General features: G+C 41.7%; 1 protein-coding gene, 1 long non-coding RNA gene and 1 other non-coding gene across 3 annotated transcripts; 2 read left to right on the top strand and 1 right to left on the bottom strand.

Moving 5' to 3' along the window:
• The first annotated feature begins 2,816 nt into the window (after positions 1 to 2,816).
• Positions 2,817 to 2,980, top strand: LOC126399247 (U1 spliceosomal RNA). The gene has a single exon (XR_007570865.1). It is a non-coding gene; the product is annotated as a U1 spliceosomal RNA (small nuclear RNA).
• A 1,540-nt stretch (positions 2,981 to 4,520) lies between these two features.
• LOC126398388 (uncharacterized) lies at positions 4,521 to 23,713 on the top strand. The gene is made up of 7 exons (XR_007570773.1): positions 4,521 to 4,641; positions 12,648 to 13,783; positions 14,280 to 14,508; positions 14,677 to 14,745; positions 14,855 to 14,945; positions 15,025 to 15,088; positions 15,171 to 23,713. It is a non-coding gene; the product is annotated as an uncharacterized LOC126398388 (long non-coding RNA).
• A 399-nt stretch (positions 23,714 to 24,112) lies between these two features.
• LOC126398386 (dynein light chain Tctex-type 1) lies at positions 24,113 to 25,462 on the bottom strand. Its single transcript, XM_050057682.1, has 5 exons — positions 25,372 to 25,462; positions 25,124 to 25,165; positions 24,661 to 24,784; positions 24,493 to 24,570; positions 24,113 to 24,335 (listed from the first exon to the last, which is right to left on the bottom strand). Exons 1-5 carry the CDS (start codon positions 25,396 to 25,398, stop codon positions 24,265 to 24,267), a joined length of 342 nt encoding a protein of 113 aa, XP_049913639.1. The 5' UTR covers positions 25,399 to 25,462; the 3' UTR covers positions 24,113 to 24,264.
• Positions 25,463 to 27,287: the final 1,825 nt, after the last annotated feature.

Genomic DNA, 27,287 nt, shown 5'->3' with positions numbered 1-27,287 from the left:
TGAATTTCTCTGAGTTGACAGTATTCCCAGCATCCACCAGGAGGGGCACAGTCTCAACATTTAACAACATAGCTATTGGTATGTGGTCAGAGGTAGCCAGACCATAGCAAATTTCCATATTTTCTAGAGAGGCATGAGCATCTGCTGTGCACAGACAATGGTCGAGCCAGGAGGTTGTGTGCCATGCCTCACTTACATAGGTAAAACTATTATTAGGTAAAAAATACTTTGCTAGATAAAACAAGATTATTGTCATTACAAAAATGTACCATTTGTTTTGCAAAAAGAGAATTGCTATCAGATACATCAGCATTAAAATCTCCATTTACATAGACACAAGTTGAATCATTGTCCTCAATGAAGGAATGAATAAAAGCTAGTCTGTTCAAATTCATCCTCAGACTCATACGATTCATAAGGTGTGTATATATATTTAAGATGCTAATCTTCTTACCATTAAAATGTATGTCTAACCCTATGGCCCAATCAACATTTAATCTTATCACTTTCACCATTGGGTCATATTTGCGGTTCCAAAGGATGGCCACTCCACCAGCTATTCTACCTTTAATTAATTTTGTGCTGAGGTCAGTAGTGGATTCTCCGGCACCATGAAAATCCTTGTGTATTGTATTTAACTTGTCTAAATCCTGTTTGGCAAGCCAGGTCTCTTGGAGACACAGAATATCACACTTGTTCAGCAATGTATCAACAACATAACGTCTTGATATATCTGTAGCAGTATGTCCCACACGTAGACCTCGTACATTGTATGATACAACCCGCATATTGTTCTTCATTCCGGGATATTGTTCGGGCGCACCAGCCACATCAGCAGTCGCTCGTTAGCTGGCAGACAGCTGATAGGGACTCGCCATCACAATCCACAGGCTGTAGCGCAGGTAACTGGGAGCGTGGATTTCCCTCCAGTCCAACTGCCCCCCCACCAGCGCCTCTAGGCTGGCGTGGCTCAAAATAACGCCTAACAAAAGAGCCAACAGGCCACAGATGCGGATCATGCATCTCCGCTACATTGTTACATTCAGCAGTGACACAGAAAGAGCTGAATCTACTTCGTGTTGATTCAATTTTACGACAGTTCATCTCCCGACCCAGTTTATCTTTTAAATACACAGAGAGAGTGTTGGCATCCAGGTTAGGGTCAAACTTTGAGGCAAAGACATTCACCATCTCTGTTGTGATAGTTTTTATGTTACCAGCCGTGCCCGTCCCAATTATTCCAGTCTTCTTTCGCTCCGATCTCGCCGGCGTTTTACCCAGATGAGTTCTGAGCTGAACAGCAGAGTTTCCCGGCGCCGGCTTAATACGCTTTCTTTACTACCGTGGTCCAGGCAGGGGATTGTGTTTGACTCGATGACCAAGCCGCCACAGTTGGTGTCAGGGCTGTGGTCTCCCTCTGGACAGTCGCATCTGAAATCCGTTCAGCAGCCACAGGGCCCGACGCTGAAGGGAGCGGCTGCTCCACAGCAGTCAGACGACCATCAATGGCTGCTGTCACCTCCCGCAAACTTTCACAAACATTTGACTGGGTTTCCAGGGTTCTTTTCATGCAGCAGATCTCACTGTTTAATTGTTCCATTCTGCCCAGCAGCGTCGATACGTCTATGTGGTTGAAGGAGACGGGTGGCAATTCGTCCAGAAAGTGGGACACAAATCTCGGAATATCCTCACCACACTCGTTAAGCACTTTCATGCACAATTTAACATTATTAATATCCTTCTGTTGACCTTTGAAGGTAGCACAGCGCTGAGATGTGTCAGGGCAGACCTCAAACAAAGCCTTCTTGACGGCTTCAATCCGTTCAGAAGTGAAACTACTTGTCACCAGCAGAACAATCTCGTCGTGGCTGAAAGTTCTCATTTTAACCACAAGAAAGTTCAATAGTTCATCTTCCACTATCACTTTACCGTCATTAGTTTTGTAAATCTCCGGTTTTAGTCGAGAAAACGCTGAAGCAGCAGCACGCCGTGGAGGCAGGTCCTTCATCTTACGCATTTACGACATTTACAGGGCTTTATAGATCCTATAAAGTTCAGATCAGAAAACTTTATTTATCCCGTGTGGGCAATTCAGTTTACAGCTCCCAGTTCAACAGAAGCACAAACAAATACAAGAATCAAGTGAAAATCCACTCTGCATAATTTCTGCTGCTGTTTTATCCCGGTCTGGTTTGTGCTGACATATCAAAAGAAAGGCAAATACATGTGTTTGAGCTTTTTGTTTATAATCTTATTTTTTCTTTTCTCCGTTAGTTACACACAGAGAAGCACAAATGTAGACGTTTGTTAAGTGTTGTTCACACTCCAGACCAACAGGTGGCAGCAGCAGAAGGCGAAACAACTCCAGACCAACAGGTGGCAGCAGCAGAAGGCGAAACAAGTAATCAGGAAGTGTCTGTAATGTGAGGAGACAAACGTGTTTTTCACTCTTTCCATTGATTTTAAAATGCAGATCAAACAACACTTGATTGCATATTAATTTAGCTTTGTCTGGTGTGAACTCGCTTAGGTTTTTAGCTCATTTATTGGAGATAAATGAGTATTCTGGTTATGTTAGGGCAGCTTTTGATATGGCTATACAGCACTGCATGATGGGATATGTGCCGATTTTTCTCAAGTAAAATACTAGTTATTTTTGTCAGCCTTAGTACAAAAGTGTTTCTTGTATATGAACGTCCTGTAGATTACCAGAGCCTTTATAGTGTGTGGTTTTGGTTATGTCTGTATATTGCCAGCACCATGAGTTATCGTCGTATGACTGTGAATGAGTGCCCTGTGTGTGAGATGTACAACTCATACTTACCTGGCAGGGGAGATACCATGATCAAGAAGGTGGTTCACCCAGGGCGAGGCTCAGTCATTGCACTCCGATTGAGCTGACCTCTGCGAATTCCCCAAATGTGGGAATCTCGACTGCATAATTTCTGATAGTGGGGGACTGCGTTCGCGCTCTCCCCTGATAACACTGTGGAAAAACAATGAAAGGTATGGTTGACACAGAGAAAAATAAGATGTGTGTTTAATACAGCATTATACTACGTCCAAGGTTTTAATATTAACTTCTGTGACGTTATTAAACTGAGCATTATAACACGAGACTGAGTGTAGTTGTATTTCAGTTTACAGCCTCATGCTTACAACTGAATCACATCCGTGCTGATATTCAGTACAACAGCTCGACCTGTTTCTTTAATACATTTCTACCTGCGCCATTTATCAACAGTAAAAAGTGGCAACATGTTATAATTTGTTCGGTTTTTAATGATTTCTGTGGCTCCGCGAGCACAAATAGTTCAGCAACTGGTCCGAGAGTGGCTCCGCGAGCACAAATAGTTCAGCAACTGGTCCGAGACTGGGCCATTGCCACAAACATACATATCGGCACACTTGCTAGCTCCTTTTATTGTTAACTCGGCATACACTTTACCACAGGCCAGCTGCTGTGTATCATGTAGGTAACATTTGTGTTTTTCCATTTATTTTGAACCAGTTAAATAAGCCTGTTGACCGTCGCTTCGGATGAATACGTTTGACGCTGATGAGTTAACAGCTTCATCAGCACGTTGCGTCGTCTTCTGATGTTATATGAGCAAACCTGGATATTTGCAGTGAAGTGTTCAGGCTTCTTTCCATCCCCTCGTCATTTTCTGACCATTCAAAGTTTAACTCAAATGTTATTTGTGGTTAAATGTTTAATTTTGCGGTGCAAAGTTTGTTACGACGACCCTTCATGTCGGCTCATTAACGGTTAACACGGTCAACGGCTCAGAACACCTGTAAGGCGGAGTGATACATGCATAGTTAAAATTGCTTGAATGGAGTGTTGTGTAAATACTAATAAAAGTTGGTATCATATGTAGCAATTTTATTGATGTAGCAATTTTATTGTATCTTGTATTTATCTATTATTATCTTAATTTTTTATTTTTTACTTTTTTCTCTTTAATCTTATTCTATTTAATGTCCTTTGTTTTTGTCTTGTGCTGCTGTGATACTTGAATCTCCCCCCTGGGAGATCAATAAAGTATATCTTATACCATGTCACACCATAAATGGTAATAATCATGTAAAGATTGCTATGGTAACTTAATGGCCACCTCCCCCAAACTGCACATTTACAATTTGTTGGTGTGTTTTTGTAGCCATAGAAATCATATTGAACCGCAAGTTATAGTCACAATGAGGAGAGAAGGAGTCTCCCACTTCACTTGTCAGTCAGCATCGCTTCTCAGCGTCCACTCCACGCATGGTCCAGGTATTGCAGTGCTTCCAGGAACGGTGCCCCCCTCCCCATTCTGACTGTACAATATAAAGATTATTTTCTAGGAGAGATGCTATAGTGCTAGCATCTCTTGGCCAAATGTATTCACTGTAAATGTGAGGCGCAAGCTTCCTAAACTCACATGTTATGATGTAAGTTGCACATTTCTTAAACTTTTGTTTGGAAATTTTGGTGTCTTTGAGCTTTTCTACAATGTCTGTACTTTTCCTTGTAATTGCAGGAGACTGCAAAGTGGTCGTCACATGTATCTCACTGGAAACTGAATGGAACCAGTACCTGTTGAGTGAGTCAGGAGACTGTAAATGGAGAAGTGCTGTGTTCACACTTAATTTTCACATGTGAGAAAAGCATGAACGTATTTGTTTTTTCCTGAACAGATGCTCAAACTGGCCTGGTATTGTCGTGTTGTGTAACTTAATCACCCTCGGCTTTTAAAAGGAGCAGTGATTTCTGTCACATTATTGTATTCATTTCAATCCATTCCATTAGTTTCACACAGAGAAACATAGAGATAGGCTCCGTAAGGGATAATGTATAGTGAGCTGGTGACTGTTGAAAAATAACTCCTAACGAGATTGGAAGGGTTCCAATCCCCTGAAGGGAGTTATTTTATTAGAACATGGCTTACTACTAAAACATTCAGTGATGTGACACAAAATAATGATTAAAGCACATTTTATTGATTCAAAATTTGCAAACATCAATGTGTCTGTACTCTGTATCCATGGCAACGGCAGCCTAATGATAATTAATATTGAATTGGACGTTTCCGTTTATTGTGAAGTGAGAGAGGGAGAATGTTTTAGGACGTTGATGTTGATTGTTTTTTCTTCCTCTCCTTCCACCGCGTCATTTGCTGTACCTGAAAACACAATTGTTACAAATGTTACAACTGGCATCAGTATTATTAAATTGCTGGCAGTTTAGTGACAGAGGAGAGGCGTTCACCAGACAAACTGCTGCTGTTTTCTGGAGGAGGAGAGGATTTTTTACTCCACTTCTCCCGGTCAGAGATGCTGGGTGCCCAGTAGCTGCAAAGGCTGCCCTCACATTTATGGCCAGTGACTGACATGATCTCCCTGCTCTCCAGGCCAGCTTGGGAGAGCAACTGCACAGCCGTGGCCCTCAGGCTGTGGTTAGTGTATCTTCGAGAGAGCCCGGCAGCCTTGCTGATTCTGGGCAGCATTTGCCTGAGCCAGTTGTGGCCCATGGGCTCCCGAGAGTACCACAGCCTCTCTGTTGATCTTTTTTAAGCAGGTGCAGGTAAAATGATTAAGCATCAGGGGGGCAAAGAGATAAATATTTAATAAATTTGATGGGACAATTTGGGTTTTGTGGCTCTCCAAATATGCATCCTCTGTAAATTTGTTTGCATGGATCTCTGGGATCTTTGTCAATTTTAAATTTTTCAATTTTTAGGCGCTTTATTAATAAATGTCAAAGGTGAATCAATACATGATATTTACAGTTACAGTAGATAATGGCAAAGGGAACATTTTTAAAAAACATATCTTTTTCATTTAAATTACTTTTCCCCAATTTTACATTTTTACTAATACAACAGTAAACTTTTCAAAGCAGGCACAAAGATCGAGGTACAATACAAGTTTACAAGATTGTTAAATTACATCACACACTAACTTTCTAATAAAAACATTTTGAGTTTTCCACAATATAATAAGTTGATCACAGCTGTGTTTCTTTTTGTCTATGTGTATGTAGTCTTTGACTAATGTGAAAGCAATCTTCACAGCAGATTCTGGGGATTTATAGACATTCTTAAATGCTAACAGATTTCTACATTTCCATATTCCATCTTTAATGCAGTTAATAGCCGTCCACCATTTTACATCTTTACCGGTTTCTTTTGGGTCCATATCACCATACAATATATCATCAGCATCAGGACTCCTATGCAAGTCTATAAGCCATGTGTTAACAATTCCCCACACTCTTTGTGCAAATGGACAGGCCCAAAAGAGATGGATTACAGATTCATCCACATGCCAGTTTGATCTAGGACACACTGGGCTTCTGGTGCATCTCCTTCTATACAGAAGGGCTCTGGTCTGGAGGCAGCCATGAACCGCCTTCCAGGCCAGATCTTTATGTCTGTTAAAAAGTGATTTGCAGTTTACATTTTTCCAGATCTGGGTACACTTTGTCTCTACAAAAATTCCCACTGGAACAAGGCCCAAGGAATGGGTAGAAAGTCTCTCCTCTATGTTTTTTCTGTAGATACCTCCTGATTGAAACTGTTCCAATTTTGCAGATTTGAAGATTGTCAAAGCTTTTTCATACAAGGCCAGCCTCGTCTCTGCATGGGGGGTTTCAAGAGGGATCCTTCTACCCATTCCAGCTAAAATCCCATGACCCACCCAAAGTCTTGCAAAATTACACCATAGACTGGCATTATCACTCAACACAGCATTGACAATAGGAAGAAGAAACAAAGCATCAAGTTTGGCACAGAAGTCAGGTACTGCCTTTCCTCCTTTGTTCAGAGGCTTGTACATTATTTGTCTTTTTAGCAATTCCTGTTGGGAACCCCATATAAATTGGAACATTGCCTTCCCTGTGATGGTGAGATCTCTTTGTTCCCAGCTGCACAGTTTCCCTTTTATTCTGGGGAGCCTTTGTTCCCAATTTACCATTTCCATCTCCCTCCCTATCTCAGTCCCTAGTAGTTTTATTCTGTCTGTTTTTTCCTCCAGGCCAAGATCCAATTTACCCTCCCACCAATTCAGATATAAGATCTCACTCTTGGCCCTGTTTAGTTTAGCCCTAGAGGCACGAGAGAAGAGATCGCACTATCTGAGACTATTAAAAACAGATCTGTTATCACAGCATAAAATACTCAAATCGTCCATGTACAGTGACACTTTGGCTTCCCTCCCTCCACTCCCAGGAACAAGCAGGCCGTGGATAGAGGGATCCTGTTTGATAGCACAAGCAAGAGGCTCTATTGCAAGAATAAACAAAATGACAGCTAGAGGGCAACCTTGTCGAATCCCACCCTGTACCTTAAAGGGAGCAGTATGAGTGCCATTCACAATAACCTTACTACAACAGTTAACATACAACAGGTTGATCCAGGCCCTCAGCTGAGGACCAAAACCAAAACTCTTTTAAAATAATCATGGTTAATTTTATCAAAAGCCTTTTCTAAGTCTAGGCCTGATATACAGAGAGGAAGCTTGCGGTCTACTGCATACAGATAAGAGTCTCGCACCAGGGCGAGACTGTCACCCATACTTTGGCCTGATACTACACAAGTCTGTTCTACTCCTACATTCTGATCTATTACTTAGTGTAAACAGAAGAAAAGGGCTTTAGCTAAAATTTTGCGGTCAACCCCAAATAGTGTGAGGGGGCGCCAATTTATTATATCTTTTTTGTTTCCCTTTTTGAACAAGAGAGTGATGGAGCCTTCTCTAAGGGATTATAATGTTCCAATACTCAAACTCTCGTTGAACATTTCAAGAAGCGGGCCCTTTAATTCTTCCCAAATGGTCACATAGAATTCTTTCGGCAAGCCCTCTGACCCCGGGGCTTTGTTGTTTGCCATACATACAAAATCCTCCCATCCCTGATGTACTGTACCTTTTGCACATTAAAGTTAGGACCTTTAAAAAGGATCCCGACCCCAGATGACCTATTTTGGTTGTCACCAGACCACACTGATTGTCCATAAGTCCATCTTTCTTCAAATTCTCTATAATTATCTCTCTATGGGATATTACACTCTTGTACCATGAAGATGTTACTAGGCTCTGCTTGTAGGAAGGTAAAGACTGAAAGACATTTTAGGGGATCATTCAGCCCTCTGGTGTTGAGTGAAGCAACAGAGAGAGAAGTCATGGAGAGAAGAAAGTGGAGTGCAGGGGTCAGGGGGCAGCTTAGCATGAGAAATTATACAGATTCAAGCTATTCAAGCACAGACTAGTTTCTGCTTCTTCCTTTTCTTCTTTTCTTTTCGGGAACCACCCATATGTGTGGTTGCAGAAAAGGCAGACAGAGCCTCGAGGTCTAGAAAGGGGGTAGAGGGGGGTGGGGCGTTGGACCATACCTCTACATCTGGGACGTTGATGGAGGGGGTCCCTGAGATCCCCTTGGGCCGTTTCAAAGGTGGTGTGCTCTCGGTGGACAAGGAGGGGATGGAAGAGCTTGCAGCACCACCCGGGGAGGACAGGTCTTGGAGGCCTAGGTCTAGGAGGTCTCGGAGGTCTCTGCAGTCAGATGGTGTGGCACTGGGTGGGTGGCACTCCTCAGGGGCTGAGTCTGGTTGGCCGTGTAGCAGGTCCTCCTGGAGCTGCCGCATCACCTGGGAGACGGTCCTCTCTTGTTCAGTTACCAGCAGTCCCCGCCGGTTCGGATGTACCTCCTCAATGGGTTTGAACTCCCCAGGAAGACACCTGCCTGTCTGGAGCTCCAATGTTGCCTGGCTTGAATAGATCACCTCCTCCTCATCCTCCTTGGCCCCCGTCTCACCTCCGGACTCCTCGCCAGTCACTTCATCAGACTCTGCCTCTTGGGGGAAGAGCGCTGCCTGTAGGTCTTGGCGGATGGTTGACTCAGAGGTGACATGGTTGTTGGTCGAAGCTAGGGTTGCCTGGGTTAGTGCCTGGTCATAGGTCGGTGCTGGTGGCACCCGGGTCTGAGGGCGTGGTTGCTCTTGACCTGCTGGCCCTGGCTGAGTCTTGTCAGTGGGGTCGGGTCCCTCCGGGGCTGGCCGCTCCTCTGCTGGTGGAAACTCAGTGTCAACTGTAGACGTGGGATGTCTAGCACAGTTGGCGTAAGACCGGGGGCAGCTTCGGAAAGTGTGGCTACTAGAGCTGCAGAGGTTGCACCTTGTTGGCTGGTCACAGTCTTTGGTGGTATGTTCAGTGCTTTGACAGTACCCGCAGAATGTGATGTTGCAGTCGGCAGCCAGATGTCGAGTGGAGCCACACTTCCTGCAGGTCTTTGGTTGCCCTGCATAGAAGATGTAGCCCCTGTTGGGCCCCAACTGGATGATAGAAGGCAGGTGTTGAAGCCCCCCCCCCTCTGAGTACATGAGAACTGTGACTGCTATGGGTTCCCTCTCTGAGAGTCAATGTTGGCCAGTCTGGGGTTGTTGACTTTCCTCTGCTCAAAGCGTTCAAGGCACTGTTCAAAGAGGAGAAATGTGGTGAAGATTACTTCAAAGGTCCTCTTTCCATGCAGAGCGAACACATAATCAAGTTGTTGGGGCAAGAAACCCAACTCTTTCTGGACCACCAGTCTGCTAAACTGCAGCCTGTCCATCTCCAGGCCATTCAGCAGTCCAAACCGGACAGCATTCCGTCTTGAAGTTGTGGGTACCACCATGGCGCAGGGTATGGTGTCCTACCAAGAACTTGCCATGCCCAGTGTCAGAAATTAGCAAGGGCCATGGGCCATTTGGCCCGCAGTTTATCCAAGAATGCCCCCAAAAGCCATGTTCCGGGGGCCAAAATTGCCCCCAAAATATTTTGTTAATTTCATACCCTGGCCATGCCCCTTACACCGCACGACCATGACAAAGTTCATACACTGACACAGGTGAGAAACCTTCTTGATAATGGTATCTCCCCTGTCAGGTAAGTATCTCTGGGATCTTTGTGATATTTCATTTTGGGGGGTTGTGGGAAAGGTTAAAATACTCCACTCTATTTTTATCCGACTTAGCTTAAATTCATCCCTCGTCAGGTCACGGTTCCCCTCTCTGCCACGTCTGGCTAGATGGAGCTAGACCTCAAACCACACTCTCTTTACCAGCCCGCTGGCTGTGGTTGGTGACAACGCTGCTGATGACCTGATGAGCAGTAAGTCTGAGGCTGAGATGGGGGGATGGTGCTCGCTCACATCTTGCCCGTTTTTGCGGAGGGTTTTGATCACTGATTTGAACACCCCGTTGCTGGATGTGAAAGAGGGACTTTTTAAGGTGTCGAATTTGGAGAAGTGACGGGATATCCCAGATCTGAGAGAGACATAGCTGGCGACAGAGTATGGTTTACCGGTAGAATTTTGTACTGATGGATAAAAGGACCTCAGTACCTGATTTAGGCGCTTGGCATCATAAATTTCAAGATCAGTTTCCATTTTTCTCTCCTCTAACCAGTCTTTTAGCACGTTGATGGCCCATGCTGTGTTTTTTTTTGCTGGGGACATGTCATTTTTTTAGCCAAACATCAAGCGTTTTGTCCTCTCCAAAAATGTAAGAAGTGATGTCCTGAAAATGCTGCGTTTTGCCACTCTGATCCTATTTGCCTGGTGTGGACTAATGTTAACTGATTTTGATGCTCCTCAGTCTAAGGCTGTTGCTATGGCGTCCCTAGCAACGGAGCAGCAGAGCAGCGGTGAATTTTGTTGATTGAACAATCAGAATCAAGTATTTAAGAGTGCCATGTTCTAAATGTTGAATAAACACTCGGTGCGTTCACATGCACGCAGTCGTCGAGCTAAGCTCATAGCTCTGCTAATCAGTCATGTTGGACCTCTCGTCCTGTCTGACTACACATGCAGAAGATGTTTTGCTCCTTTAGCTGTCGGAGCATGAATGTAGTTTCCTCGTCCGTCTAAAAGTGCTTCTTCTGCTTCTCGATCGCCACGGTGTTTGTTTTTCAGGGACTGCTACTACGTCATCTCTTTCTTCTTCCTCCAGGTGAAAGCCCGTGAAAGAAAAAGTGGTGCATGTGTAGAATGCCAAAGCCAATCATTGGAGTTTCTCAAGCTGCATGTAAACGTACTGAGTGAGTGTTGTTCACGCTCGAGACCAACAGGTGGCAGCAGCAGAACGTCAGTTGCCCATCAGCAGCAGGTCAAACAGAGAATCACAAAGTGTCTGTAATGTGAGCTGAATGTGAGGAGACAAATGTATTTTTCACTCTTTCCACTGATTTTTAAAAAATGCAGATCAAACAACATTTGATTGCAGTTTAATTTAGTTTTGTCTGGTGTGAACTCGCTCAGGTTTTTAGCTCATTTATTGGAAATTAATGGATAATCTGGTTATGTAGGGCAGCTTTTAATATTGATATACAGCATAACATGATGAGATATGTGCCGATTCTTGTCAAGTAAAATGTGAATAAAATTTGTCAGTCTCATTACAAAAGTGTTGTATATTAGTGTCCTGGGGCCGGTTGCACCAACTGGTCTTTACCAAGCCTGGTTGTAACTCCTAAGATGGTCTTTGTTAAGACCAGTCTTAAGGAGTGGACTTACGCCGGTTGCACGAACAGGGCTTACGCCTGGTCTTAGCTACGCTGGTTTTAGCTGTGCGCGTCCATGTGAATGCCCCCGGAATGCCCCACGCGGCCTGCCTAGAGGAGTCCGGTGACGTTAAATGACGCGCCGCTGAATCACCCCGTGTGCTTGACAGATGACAATTGACAGTTGACAGCCCCTCTCATCTGTGTTGACAGTTTATTTACAGTTTAAGATTTGAAGAAAACATGAAGGATCAACGAAAAACTTTACCAACACTGAAATTAGAAAATTAATCAAGCTGTACAGCCAGCAGAGAGACGTATCACAATTAAGAAAAACAGTCGGTATGGGCAGAGATAACGGGGCACATCAATACGTGTTCAGACTCTGGCTGCCTTCATACAGAGGCTGACATGAGGAAGAAGTGGAAAGATCTTCTCAGCAAGGCAAAAAATACATCTCCTCCAAAAAAAATCATCCAACTGGCGGGGGTCCTCCCCGAAAATCTCAATTTACAGTGACATCATTGTTGACGTATTTGGGGAGGATTCCCCTCCCTGGTGGGAAGGCTGGTGGTAGTGCTGCGTTGCAGCCCAACACAAACTGTAAATCTGATGACAGCTCTTCAATAAGTTCAAACTGATCTCTCCTACCGAAGTGAAACCTCTCAATCAGCTCCTCGTCATTATATAGGCTATGTCCAATTGCCTCTGTCCCTAATTACCCTTTCCCGTCTAAATGCCCGCTCGTATACAGATGGTGGATGAGACGTGCCATAAACAAGTTGCGCTCTCTGCGCTCTAGAGCGCATGAGAGCAGTTTGATAATGACCTTACGCCTGCTCTTGACTAGGCGTAAGATTTACGCCCGGTCTTAGTGAGAAGAAGGCTTACGCCCTGTTGGTGCAACCGGCGTAACTATAAGGTCGGACTTAGAATGCCAAGTTACGACTGACTTAGCTTAAGACCAGGCTTAAGACCAGTTGGTGCAACCGGCCCCTGTAGATTATCAGAGCCTTTATAGTGTGTGGTTTTGGTAATTGCTGTATAGTCAACACCATCAGTTATTATTGTATGGCTGTGAATGAGTGCCCTGTGTGTGCCTTGTGGATAATGGTATTTTCTCTTATCAGGTACCACTCCTAGTCACATCCTGCCTTTCTCTGCCACTGGTGTAATGAAATCATGGTCTTTGGAATGACAACTACTGGTTGCAGAAGGAATGGAGTTCTGTTTCAACTTCAGGATGACCTGGAAATGGATCACCTCTAGAGCATCATCCAGACAGAATTTAGCCCTCCTTAACTGGACTATGTGTTTTCCCTGCCTGGAAAGAAGATTTTTGAGGTAATCTTCACAATTTACAGCTTGTTTGAGCAATTCCTGGAGTGTTTTCACCAGAAAAAGGACAGTCCAAGACTCAGTAAAGTTCTTCTGATCCCACTTTCAGAGAGGGAACCAAAAATAGTGACTGTGTGATCATGTACTCTGAAAAGGTTGCAACTGAAGACATAGCCACATGGTTGTCTTTTCATTGTACCTTTTTACGAAGCATGGAAATGAGGGACGAGGATGGAATTAGAACTGGGGCCAGGTGTTTTTATGTGCGGCTGAGGAGAGAAGTTAACGCAGATTGACTTCACCACCTGCCTTCCACCATCCAGCTGGGACCAATTAGGGGCCATGTGTTTTATGCTGGGCAACCAAAGACCTGCAGGAAGTGTGGCTGTTCATCTCACCTTGTAGCCAACTGCAGTGCCACCCTCTGTAGAAACTGCAGAAGTACAGCCCACAACACAGACATGGTGACCGGCCTATGAAATGAAACCTCTACGGGCAGAGCCAGCCCTCCCTATAAGCGAATTAAGCGGCTGCTTAGGGCCCCGCGGCCACTAGGGGCCCCCCAGATGGATGCATGGTAAACTGAATTGACTGTCTCACACCTGCGCAGACCTGGCAACCCCCTTATTTACAATAAACTGCAACCTACTTGTTCATAGGGAGGAATGTGAGGATATTCATGTTTGCTTAATAAAAATCTGGCAACGATGACTATTGAGTCAACATCAATCGTCAACATGCATAACGTGACCTGTAGCAGGGTGGGGACCCTACGGACTGGGGGCAGGTGCCGTTCACTGAACGGAGCATGCGGAGTACTGCATACGAAGATGTTGAGGCGGGCATATCTCTCAGGAGCGGAGAGAGGAAGAAAAAAAAAGGTCGAAGAGGCAAATAAACAAGCTTGAGGCAAATAAACAAGCTCAAGGTAAAGTCAAGTAAAGCAACGTTTGTCACTTACCAGAATGGGTGATTATGTTAGTATGTGCCATACGTGTTTTTAGAGTGTCTGTTCAAAATTTACAGACCAGTTTGTTTGTTTGTTTGTTTGTTTGACTAATGAACTCAGAGTGTAGAGTTTCAAATGATTATGGTGAAACCTAACATTCAGCAAGGTTGTTATATCCTTCACTTTCAATATAATTCATGGAAAAATTAACAGCAGCGTTGTTTGGGATGCACAACACATCTGTGGCTCATATTTCTTGATAGTGTCTAATGATAAAGGATCAAAAACTACCTGCTCCATACTGTGAAGGTCAGAATATGAACAGTATGAAAGGTTTTTAAAAAATCATACTAAACTGAAGCTGTATTGGTAAATGATATTAGTTACCACTACATAAATATTCTTTTAGCATTATTTTGTGTTTACAGTCATTTCTATTGAAATAAATAAAGTAATTAATATATCACTTTTTCAGAAGGAGCAATATTCAAATGTTTTGGTGGTGGTGGAACCAGAGAGGATGAAAGCACTGGGAAGTGAAAATGTTTTAAAATTTCTGTTCACTTTGTTGTCATCTTGTTCGTGGATGTTACCTGGTGTAATTGCTTATGTTTTATCTACTCTTAATGTTATGCATGCAGCTGGAGATGACAATACTCCAACTCCTGGTTCATCCACAGAGGACACATCAACAGATGTTCCTGGTACATAAACTATATTTCCAACAGGAAATTAAAAATGTCTTTGTTTACAGCAATTTTAACTTATTTATGATTTTTAGATATAATAATTAAGATACTGATATAAAGTAAGAGAATCCAAATTTAAAAAAAAAATGTTAACGTTAAATCTTCTTGTTTTTTTCCTACCAGGCCCATCATCATCCCACACTGAAGCTGACTCATCTTCAGCCCCTGGGACTGGTTCCAGTGATGCATTTGGTAAGTTTCATGTTTGCTGCCAAATTGTGGATGTCTTTCTTGGAAAATTAAGTTGTGTACAAAAAACAACGTAATTACTAAAGCTTTTCCAAATGATTTTACTCCTCAGATCCAGGTAAAACTGCTGATCAAAGTCACCCAACATCTATTCTTCAGTGAGTGAGTGTAGTAGTAAACTACGGCCCATCATGTTAATAGAGGTAAAAATTTAATGCATAAGGTTTATTATTGCATGCGGTATCTGGTTTTGTGTATCCTTAACTGTCTGTTTTTGGCAAGGTAGGGCCCCCGGAGCTTATCCTGCTCAGGGCCCCCAGATGTCCAGGGCTGGCCCTGTCTGCAGGTCAGATACCCATACATTCAGGAGTTGCCCTGAGTCTTATGCAAACAGAGCCTGACAGTCAAACATATGTTTTGACCATCAGGAGCCTTCACCATCGGAGGAACCTCAAGCCCATCTGTAATCTACCAGTGAGGCAGACCAGCAGGGATCAACCCACCAAGACAACAACCCAGAGCAACCTGGAACAGCAGGCTTTCCAGCCCCACAGATCACCACCTAGATAGACCTAGACCGACCAACTCCAGGCCCCCAGGAGATACAGCATTCCCAGGAGGACCTCCCAGCTGGCCAACCTGGCCCAGTGTCATCCAAGGACTGTAGAGATCTCCTAGATTTTATGTTGGCAGACTTACCCTCCCCTGATGGCACTGTCAGCACCCTGCATCTGGTCAGTCAGGCTCCAGCTGGGGACACAGGTGTGCTTCCCTCCTCCCCTATGCCCTCAGATACCCCCCTGGCTGGTACACTATCTTGAAAGCGGCCCCAGGAGGCATCAGAGGACTCCTCCATATCAGGTCTGGATCCAGAGGTGTGGTCTGACCCCTTGTCCACCTCTTCCCCTTTTCTAGGCCACTCAAATGATTGGTGGCGTAAAAGAGGTGGAGGGGAACTGGACATCACAAAAGAAGAAGAAAAAGAAAAAAGACAGGTCTCCCCCGATGGTTTGAGGTTCTCTTTTTCTGTAGACTCTGGATCTCTCTTACCACGTAAAACCAATAATGTCACCCTTTAAGATTGTCACCATTAACACCAGAGGCCTAAATGACCCTGTAAAATGTCAGTCCGTTTTTCATTTTTCTACATAGAGGTGGAGGGGACATATTTCTTCTTCAGGAGTGTTCTATTGCCTTCAAAGAAAATTACAAACTGTATGAAAACAGATGGACACATGGACAGTCAGTGTGGTCAGAGGACAATAAAAATAGAGCTTAAGGGTTGGCAATCCTTTTCAACCTTTTCAGTTTCACATCCAGAGGGTTGAGAGGGTTATAGATGGAAGACTAATGTTGGTGGATATAGAAGGAGGAGGAACTAGATTCAGAGTTATAAATGTTTACTGCCCCACTGAGACTCAAGATCGTCAAGTGGTACTACACACCATTCAAACTTTGATTCACTGTGGGAAGGAAGTCATTATTGGAGATGACTTAAACTGCATTGTAGATATAGCAGGCAGAAGATCAACATCCTCTGTAAAACTTGATGCCAGTTCGTATACACTCCAAAACATTATTAAGGACTGTAAACTTGATGCCACCGCAGTTTATATTGACTGCTTTTGTGAGATGCCTGTTAACAACGAATTTGCTGGTAATGCCCCGATACAGCAACCCCACCCAAGCTATAAACCTCTTTGGGAACCCCATTTTTTGCAGTACCTGGAAAAGGTACTGGTGTAAACCCGATCAAAGGCTTTCTCAAAGTCTAAATATAGGACTACTAGCTGGATGTTTCTGTCTCTCGCATAACTGATGGCGTCCCAGATTAGTATGAGGCTGTTGGTGAACTTCCTCCCCGGGATGGCACAGGCTTGATCCGGGTGAATCAAGTCTTCTAAAAACAAAGTCATTTGTAATGATAAAAGTTTGCTAAAAAGTTTACAGTTAAGATTTAAAAGCGTGATAGGTCTCCAGTTCTTTAGGTCAGTCTTGTATTTGTCTTTGAGTAGAGTCACTATCCCCATTCTAAAACTGCCAGGAAGTCGGTCAGGTATTTCAAATTCCATAAAAACAGCGAGTAAGTCAGGTGCTAAAATGTCCCAAAAAGTCAGATAAAATTCCAAGGGAAGCGTATCTTGTCCTGGAGACTTCTCTGCTTTAAAACTCTTTTTTTTAACTCTAAAAGTGTAAAATCTTGGGTTAAAAGCACACTGTCCTCCACTCTGTGTTCAGTGAATTTTAAAACTTCAGTCATTTCCAAATAGTTCTTTATAAAATGGTTCTATGTTTGTTTTAATTTCTTCTGTTGTTTCCGCAGTGCACACATTTTCTGTTTTCTGTTTTAAAATGTTCACCCCTTTATTTACAATTTTCTGAAAAAGGTGCGCTTCTCCCCTTCTTTTATCTCCCTTTCCCTGCTTCTTACAATTACACCCTTGTTTTTCATTTCTGCTAAAACCGACATCTCTTTTTTAACTTTTATTTCTTCTTTAAAATCTATCCCTTGTTGGTTTAGGTTAAAATATCTCTGAAGTCGTTTTTGCAGTCCCAACATGAGTCTGTCGTCCCTCTTTTTTTTTCTCTCTCACCTGCCTGTCTAAAGAAAGTCGGGGTCCGTCCCTTCACCATTTCCCACCAGTGTGCACGTGTATCGTAAAAGTCTTGAAGGGTCTGCCACTCTCTGTACTGCTCCCTGTACTGTCTAACTCCCTATCTTCTAGAAGGGAGCAGTTGATTTTCCACAGACCACTTCCTGAAGTCACACCAGAAGGTAGTGATAGGGTGAAGGATAGCATTGCGTGTTCGGAAAAGAAAACAGGTGTTAATCTAGCATCGGCTGGTGGGCAATCACGGGATAAAATGTAATCTATGCAAGAGGCTCTGGTGCCATCAGACTGACCAGACTGCAAGTCTTCTAAAAGGTCATACCTGTCATTTTTATCATTAAAGCCATAAATATTTAAGATATTAAAATCCTTTCCCATACAAGTCAAGAGTGCTAAAAGTGCCCGGCCATTTCTCACCACAGTGCTGCCTTTCACTAAGCCGAGAGGATTTTTGATCAAAATGGCCACTCCATCATTTTAGCTTTCATTTGATCTGCTCCAGATTGATGTTCTTGGCCATAAATTCTCCCATTCTCTGTAGTGGTTTAAAATGGTAGGCCTCATTCTTGTATTAAAAACACATCTGACTTAAAAGCGTTAAGACAGGATAAAACAGTCTGAGCTCTAACTCTCGACTTTATGCTTCTCACATTGATAGTAGAGAAGGTGAGAGTCGTAAGTATGGTTAAAAATAACAAGTATGAGATTTTAAAAGACTAAGAGACACTTTAATGTTATAACAATATCTTCAAAAAGACATTTAGTCACATTTGTGTGAATGGAGCTCTTCCTTCACTCTAATGGGTGAAAGGTGACGGGATCGAACTCCATTTCCCTTTCGGACTCTTGGAGTTGGTCTCTGACGCAGGTTTGCGTTAAGTTTTGAGTCTTTAGGGGTTGATTGCAGAGCTATGGTTAAAAATTAGACCTCATTTGGAGAATCGGAAGGGAAGACTCTGGGTTCCTCCACAGATGAACTGTCTGAGTAGTAGCTTTTCCCTTCTTCTCTGAAACCACAGGTGAGTCAGAGGACAATTCTGATATAGGCCTCTTGGCCTGCTGGGCATTGGGGAGGGTAGCATCCTCACTATCAATTTTATGGTCTGTGCTAGCTCCGCCCTCTGCCTGCATCACCCCAACCTCTTCCACACTTTTCACTGGTGGGGCGATTGCAGGCCCCTCCTTTTCTCCCACTTCACCTGATCCCTGTTCTCCAATCACAGGATTTGGCGGGAGATTTGAATTTTACAGCCCAGCCTCTTCAAATAGCTCTGTAAACTCATCATTTTGTCTACCATTCTGTGCATTTTTTGGTTGCTTCACTGCTTTCATTTTGTTGGCAAAAGACATGGGGCAGTCTCTGAAGAGGTGGTTGGTTTCCCCACAGAGATTGTATTTTCCGCCATTGGTACATTCCTCAAAAGCGTGTCCATTTTCTCTACATTTACCACAAATGATTTGCTTGCACGCTTCTGCCAGGTGCCCATATTCACCACATTTGCGGCAGAGCTTAGGCAGGCCCTGGTAGTGAATGTAGCCCCTGTTGTTACCCAGAACTATCATTGGTGGCAGCTGTTTCACCACGACATAGACCTCTGCTTACTGCACTATTCTACATTGCACTAAATCACTGGATAGGTTTGGCATCTGGTACGGAGTCAGAAAGTACAAGGTCAAGATGCACAAAGACAGAACCAAACAAAATATTGAAATACCAAGTTCCATCTCTCTGGGACCGTACAACAGTCGCATCATCTACCCGAGACAATCATCCAGCTGCTTCACAAGGCCAAAGACTGTACAGCAGAAGGCTTGTGCAGCCTGTGCAGAGGAACAGGTCACACCTTTTTCGCCTGCTCAAACTGCTATACTAATAAAGCAAGAGCACCAAAGCAGCCAGGTCTATTGCCAACACTGCAGTGGCTGCCCGGCCTGTTGTCAGACGAGCAGCAGCGGACCCTCCAGCCAATCGCTGAGCAGCCCGACATTCCACTTGTCCAGCAGCAGCAGCAGCCCAGTAGTCAGCCGGCACACCGTCAGCAGCAGCCCCGCCCTCAGTCTACTGCTCAGCAGCAGCGCTCCAGAGAGTCCACCACCAAGCAGCGCAACTCTAAGAAAGCCCTTCAACATCAACATCAGCAGCCCTGCAGCCAGCCAGCAGACCAACCACAACAGCCCCGTCACCAGCACTTGGTCCTACAGCCTGACGGGCTTAAGGTCTGCACATTCCTGCTTGATGACAAGCCTACATCTTAGGACTGACATCAACTCTTACCATGAATTTTCTTAAAGATGCCACCTGGAATGCTCGTGGTATTCAGACGATGTCATTAAGAAAGGACAAAATTGAATATCTACTTAATACTGACTTTGACATCTTATGTACTCAAGAACTGAGACTGAATACGAACAATGATGTTGATGATGTTAGTAAATTGTGGCAAAAAGAGAAATGTGTAATATCTGTAGGTGAAAGTAAAGCTGATGGTGTTGGTATATTTTTCAGAAATCATGATGTTAACATAATTAGAAGAAGAGATATTATCTCAGGGAAGACTACTGATGCTGGATTGTTATTATCGGTGAAAAATATACTACTACTAACCTGTATACTGCGCCAGATGCTTGTAAGAAAGTCCAGTTATTTAAAAGACTTAGAGAATTGATATTGGTTGGATATAGAATTATTTTATGTGGAGATTTTAATACAGTAACGGATGAAAATGACAGGTGCAGCACAACAGCATTTAAACTGAGCCCAGAAGGTAAACTCTTAGAAATCTGTAATGAAGCTAAGTTGATAGATGTATGTAGAGCTGTTCATCCTTCTGGACTTTATTTTACAAGGTTTGACACTAAAACCAAAACTCGAATAGATAGAATTTATGTGTCTTCACATTTTAAAACTCATTATTCAACTGTTTTTAATGACTTCTCTGATCACTTCGTAGTGAAAACCTATCAGTCATGTGGAACCTCCACTAACAGAGGTTTCTGGAAACTAAATACTCAGTGTTTAAAACATACAGATTTATTAATAGAACTGAAACAACAATACAACTAAAAACTCTAACCAAATCTGATATAAATTATGGGAAATATTAAAACATAGAATAAAAGATTTCTTTAAATACAAATGTAGACAAATAAATGTAGTTAAAAATATAAATTATGATACATTAATGAAGAAATATATTAGTCTTAAACAGAAGAAGGAAAGATCTATTAAGGAAGACACTGTCAGATATTAAATTGCAACTAGATAAACATAACAATGACTTATTTAAATCACAAAGTACAGCTATTAAATCTATAAAAAATAATTTTGGTGATACTGTCCATGGTGAAAGGTAGAAAAGAGAAGTGATCAGAGACCTTTGTGCTGATGCATTTAAAAAAAATAGATATAGATGCTGACTGTGTTAATATTCTGTCAAAACATGTCCCTTTATACAGCTCGCTGACCTTCACTGATCTTATTGGTAATATCAGAAAAGATGACGTGGTGAATGCAGTCCAACAGTTAAACTCTGGTAAAAGTCCTGGTCCAGACAAGACTGTCCACTGAGTTTTAGCAGTTGTATATAGATGATGTAATTGACCTTCTTACTGTGGTGTTTAATGAAGGTTTAAACAGCGGCTGTATGGACTGCGGACTCATTTTATCAAGGTGTTTTATTGTTTGTTGTATAAAAAAGGTGATGACACTGACTTGGATAACTATAGACATAACTATTATGAATACAGATGATAAGATACTTGCTAAAATAATTATAAGTAGATTACACAATATGTTAGAAAAAAATATAGATAAAGAACAAACCCGTGCAAATAAAGGATGACTTATGTGGGATAGTCTGAGTATTCTTAGAGAAACTGTGTATAAACCTGACAAAGGATTTATTATTATAGGTCTGGATCAAAAGAAAGCTTTTGATTACATTTCCAGAGATCATCTCTGGGCTGTAATGAAAACTTATGGTTTCCCTGATGCCTTTATTCATGTAGTTAAATGTCTCTATGTGAAGTGAAGTGTCTGTGTAAATGTAAATGGTGTTTTAACTGAGCCCTTTGAGGTCGAGAGAGGGGTCAAACAGGGCTGCCCTCTTAGTGCTGCCTTATACATTTTGGCCATAAGCCATTTAATTAGAATAATCAACTCTGAGAGTTTAATCTCTGGTACATGTGGTGGCCATCTGCCCAAGTTTACAGCAATTGCCTACGCTGATGATGTCACTGTTATTATAAAAAGAAAAAGAAAAAAGAAATGGATGTGTTGACGAATCATTTAAATCTGTATGAACTAGCATCTGGTGCTAAGTTAAATCATATTAAAACAGGGAGTTTGGATTGGAGATGAGAGGAACAAACCTAACGTTAATGTTCAAGTTGATCAAGAAATAACAATTTGGGGTTTGACATTCTGTAGTAAAGATTGTAGTGAAAGAAACTGGGAGAAAAAACTGACTGAATTCAAAGAAGTAAAAAAGTATAATATAAAACTAGAGTCAACATCATCAAAACCATCCTGTCCAAACTCTTCTTTCTGGCTAACATCTTTCCTCCTTCGGATAAAATGATAATGAAATTAAACAAACAGTGTGCTAATTTAGTGTGGGGTACCACCAGAGAGGTAACTAAAAGAGAACTAATGTATAAAGGTAAGGAATATGGGGGGTTGGGGGCCGTAGACCTGGGCATTGCATTAATGGTTGCTTTTGTTAAAAATGTATCAGCTGCCTTCCTCAGAAATGCTCACTGGATAGGTAATAAATCTTTGTGGAGTAAAAGGAGAGGGAGAGCCAGATCTGGGTCGAATTATAAATTAATATATGCTGATTATCTAATAGAACACCAAAATTTGAATATTAATTGGTGTAGTTCATCCAGCAAACACATTTTTAATACAATTAATAATTTTAAATATGGGGGGGCTAATAAAATATAAATACATATCTGATAATTATAGCAATGAAGTAATAAATATATTAAAAAATAAAACCATTCCAGAGAGCATCAGAGACCTCAGATGGCTGATGTCAGTGGGCAGACTCCCAGTGAGAGCAGTTGTATCATGGAGTTGTTATATCACCACCAAAGAATGTCCAATGATCAACTGTTCCGAGCCTGAAACCCAAGAACACCTGTTAATAAACTGTTATAGAGCACAAGAGATGTGTAGCATTTTAAAAGGTCTGGGCATGAATTTCAATTTGTGTTATAAATTTGTTATGTATGGACTCTTTGTGATCAAAGAGTCCATACATAACAGATTGTATAACAGATGCCCCCAAATCACAAAGAACTGTTTCAAATAATCGGCAGTGTTGTATGTGCCAAGCTATGGAAAACAAGATGTGCCATGATTATACATCAGACCGTGATAGACAGCGACCTGGTCGTTAAGCACATACTCACAGACCTCTGGAGGAGGAAAACAATGGACAGATCTCAGCGCCTCCTCTGGCACATTTTGGATATGTGACACTGACTGAAGGACATTTCTCATTTTCTCTCATTATGTGTCTCTCATTTTGGTTTGTATTGTTGTCTTATATCTAATTTATATGTTGGTAATTCTGATGTTTGTACTTGTAATTGAAAGTTAATAAAGTTTATTTAAAAAAAAGAAAAGAAATAAGTCTGACCCCACTGGGTGCTAGCAGCCTGAATCAAACTGCAAATTACAACAGGACTGAAAAGATCAACTCTTCTTCTCTGAATTTGCAGGGTTAATGAAATCCAAGACCCTACTTATTTGTATAAAGTGGACATAGAAAACTTTGAGGTGAGACTGTTTACCTTTAATGGTACAGATTGGGTCAAAGGTGGTTTGATATTCTTGTCATATTCAGTGCATTTGTGTCTTCATTTGCCCAGCAGTTTAATTAAGTCCCATGTTATTTCTCCAGGGCATGAAAATCTTCCTCCTGATTGTAGTTGCCCTCTATGTCCTCTACCTGATCTTCTTGGTTGTCAGAGCTTGTTCTGAACTCAAGAATATGCCTTACTCAGGTATCACAAAATACCAAACCTCTTCATTTGATTTAAGTCTGTTTCTTTAACCATGATAACGTAACAAGAGCAGCTTTGTAATTGAACTTGTTTAAGAGTTTAATTTATTTCACTGGTAAGTGACGATGTTTGATAGTGTATTATCTGACTACATGGATGAATGGATTTTGAGAAATGATTTTACACAACTTAATGTAAATGGACTACTGATTTGTCACATTCTTTCTCCCTGCACATACAGTAATTATACCATTGGCCAAATATATTTTGACTTATGTAGAGCGTATTATTTTAAGTAGTTGTTTTTTTTTCCTCACATAACTTTCCATACCTTGCCTACAATGTGAGATCTGCTGCCTTTTCCTTTGTCTTATAAACCTGGAGTTATGGACAAAAACAGCCAAACAAATGTGTTTCCATTCCTTACAAATAATATCCTAACGTATTCTAATCAAGATGGTGCCTTGTCTTTACATTTCTTATTACTGGGCTGCGGTCTCAAATTTGTAAATGCTTTGAGATTAATGTACATTTTTGATTCTTTCATTTGTAAATGCTTTGAGATTAATGTACATTTTTGATTCTTTCAGAGTGAATGTAGTTCCCGATGGTTTACGGTGGTTATATGAGGTTGTTGTGGGTCCTGATATGTTGGAAGTTCTTAGTAATTTGTATTACTTAATGAGATAAAAGCTGTACATGTAGCACTCTTGTCATGTCTCATGTAAATAAAGCAAAGTATATCCAGGATAGTATGTTTTTATTTAATAGCACTTAGTATAAAAGCAGAAAAGTGTATTAACATACAGTCAATGTGACCAAATACAACACTCAGGTTCTCAATAACACACAAAATCCAATACATTTCAAACATTCTAGGTACACTGTAGTTGGTTCAGATGGCCAGCCCAAAAACACTGACGATACAGTACATGGACTTGTTCTCCCATCTCACAGAACAGCTTCCTGTTGGGTGTAATACACGATACATTTAGTGACAGTGGCACTTCTTTATTTAACATTTAAAGTCATTGACCACCAGTGTCTGAAAGCTGAGGAATCAAAAGCACACTGATAGTTGCTGACAGTCTAATATTGTACATACACAACATTACTACTTTACCATCAGTGGAGTTATCCCAGAAGCATGTGCTGGCTGTTTGCAGACCTGCCCCATTTTTCTGCATGATGATACAGGTTACTGTAGAAAAACACAAACTATCTGTTAATACCATCTTCAGAACCTAGGAACCATCAGAATATTATTGTTACACTGCAGCAGGGCACATACCAATATATTTAAAAGGCTTCCCCAGCTTGCTGAGATGACTGAGGCACTGCTCCACCACACTGGTGGTCCACTGGTTCACTCTGCTGTGCTGGTAGGCATTTCCTCCTATAGTTGCTTCTACTGCCTACACAGACAGTTTCAGGAAAGTGGTGTTAAGAGCTGATCATCACACAGAGTGCAACACCTTTTAATAACCTTAGAATGATATGAAATCCACATCATACAATACAACTTAATCAGCTAAATATTGCACAAAAATTGTACTGTATAGGTGTTACAATAAATCTTCTGTATTCTAGGGACGTTATAGATATGAACGTTGCCTAGCAACCATTGGTGTCCTTAGCAACAAACGGGTCGCTAAACACTAAGCTCCAAGCTAGCGGTAGCAATTAGTCGATTCAATCTTAAATTTAAGTAAACTCTGGGGATAAAGAGACAGGCATCATGTCATTTTGCTCACCTCTTTTATAATTTTGCTCACTTCATCGACGACGAATGCAGTCTGTTTGGTGAAAGATAAAAAACAGTTTAGTTTAAGCTAGCCAGCCGACATGTCTGTTCGTCTTTAAACGTACTTTCTGGCCAAACGATTACGTGTCAGGTACAAAGTAAACCGTAGAAACAAGATATCGTTTTGTGGTTATATCTGAGCGTTGTTTCTAAGTGATACAAATACACGCAATAACTAGTTTAAAGCATAAAACCCACCTCCTCTTCTGTCTGATACTCGTCCATTACTTCTGCCTCCGATGTGAACCAAGAAGACTTCCGGTTAAAATTCTTCAGAATAAAAGAACCAACTGAAATCCTATGGCAACTTTTAACATAGACTATAAAAATAATGTACGTGGCGACTTTTAATCGTGTCGACATCGACGTTTAAGCAAAAAACAAACACAAAACTGTTATGTACGGTAACTGCACAGACAGTTATTGCACTGCTGCAGTCACTTCAAACAAACAAACAAACAAACAAACAAACAAACAAAGAAGCAAACAAACAAACAAACAAACACCAAGTTGGATTAAAATGTATTTGAATTGCCATAAATGTTCAGTGTCTTATTTTTTAGCAAATGTATCACGGAAAACCTTTACACGTAAACACCGCCCCCTGTTGGTCACTTGTATACAACATTGTTGTGTAACGTTTATCGTTAGGTGTTGTGCAGAAGTCTGATTCCTCGCCAAAATGTGTCCCTCCCCCCACCCTCCACCTTGACCTGCCCAAACCTCGGCCCTAACCTGAACCACCCAATGGGGGAGGGAGCGGTACGCAGTGACAGGCAGAGAACACTATTGGACGAGGGGGACATTTCAAGTTGAACATCAGCTGTCGTCGACAGGTAATCACGTCTTTTCGCAGTCGAGGACCATTTCAGGTAAGTTAATGCCTAAACCAAAGCTGTTTTTGGACGGCGCCTTCTAATATTATTCTTTTTAGTCTTTTGGCTTAACATGTTTTGTTGTGAAATGTTATGAAATAACGGTTTGCCGTTGGTTAGTCGCATCATTTTATGGACTGAAGGCGCTAACGGTTAGGCTAGGCCTGCTAATGCTGTAATTGCAAATGGCACCGTTAGTTGTAGGTGCGAGATGTGTTTGTGGCAATGGTGACTGTTACTCTGAGACTAACATATGACTTTAAATTAGTTTTAACTTAACCTTAAGCATTAACGTTAATGTCAGTTAGTGTTGGTTAAAGTTGCTTGTTAACTGAATGTTACCCTTGAAGGGAGGGTCGCGTTACGCAGTTTTATTTCAGTGACCGTGGACCTACGTTAATTCAGGTAACTCATCTCTAACTAACGTTGGTTGACTATTATTCGATGAAAGCATGTAATTTTAGGCCCATTACCCTTTACCTTACGTTATAGTTCCTAAATTAAGCTAAATATGGAGTGTCCAGTTTCAGGAATAACGTTACAGTAAGTTACAATAATTGTTGCTGCGTGTGGGGGGGGTGTTTAACGTTAGCGGCCTTGTTGAAGTTCGCTGAAACAGTCAAAGTCAGTTGTAATTTGCGTAGTTTTGCATTACATGTCTACTGTTGCTATCAAATAGTTGTAAACCAAATTACATTTAAACAGCTGTCTTAAAAAGTCAACTTTTTCCGGTAACTTAAACGGTTTGCAAATTGTTTCAAGTAAAGACTTTACATGTTGCCAGTACAACTTTTATTCTGAAAACTGAAACACCGGAAGTTGAAACAGTTCTGCTGCCAGTTTGATGCCTCATTGTCTCGTTGGTGTCCAAATATCGATGGTGTACGCCTGTGATGTTTTGCTGGATCGTATACAGACCCTTTCCAAAAAATTAGAATATCATGGAAAAGTTGTTTCATTTCCATAATTCCATTCAAAGAGTTAAACTTTCATAGATTATAGATTAAGGGCCCACAATTTAAACGATTTCAAGTATTTATTTGTTTATTTTTACATAATTTGGGCTTTCAGCTCATAAAACCCACGAAAACAGGAATTCAAAAAATTAGAATACTGTGAAGAAATCACCATTTACTTCTCAGTTTTTGCAGAAAAAAAAGAAAGAAATTAGGATCACATCAAATCAATCAAAATATGGTACTTTCAAAACGATATGTCAATCTTCAATACTTGGTTGGG

The sequence above is a fragment of the Epinephelus moara genome, chromosome 12, assembly GCF_006386435.1.
Source record: "Epinephelus moara isolate mb chromosome 12, YSFRI_EMoa_1.0, whole genome shotgun sequence".
NCBI lineage: Eukaryota > Metazoa > Chordata > Actinopteri > Perciformes > Serranidae > Epinephelus > Epinephelus moara.
This window is presented reverse-complemented; position numbering and strand designations above follow the sequence as displayed.

Excerpts from the sequence above, each read along its gene's own strand:
- LOC126398386 (XM_050057682.1), bottom strand. The coding sequence starts at position 25,398 with ATGGACGAGTATCAGACAGAAGAGGAG. Across the intron at positions 24,571-24,660 it reads GAAGCCTTTTAAATATATTG|TAACCTGTATCATCATGCAG; the intron begins GTATGTGCCCTG and ends GTTTTTCTACAG. Across the intron at positions 24,336-24,492 it reads CTGGGATAACTCCACTGATG|GAAGCTGTTCTGTGAGATGG; the intron begins GTAAAGTAGTAA and ends TACACCCAACAG.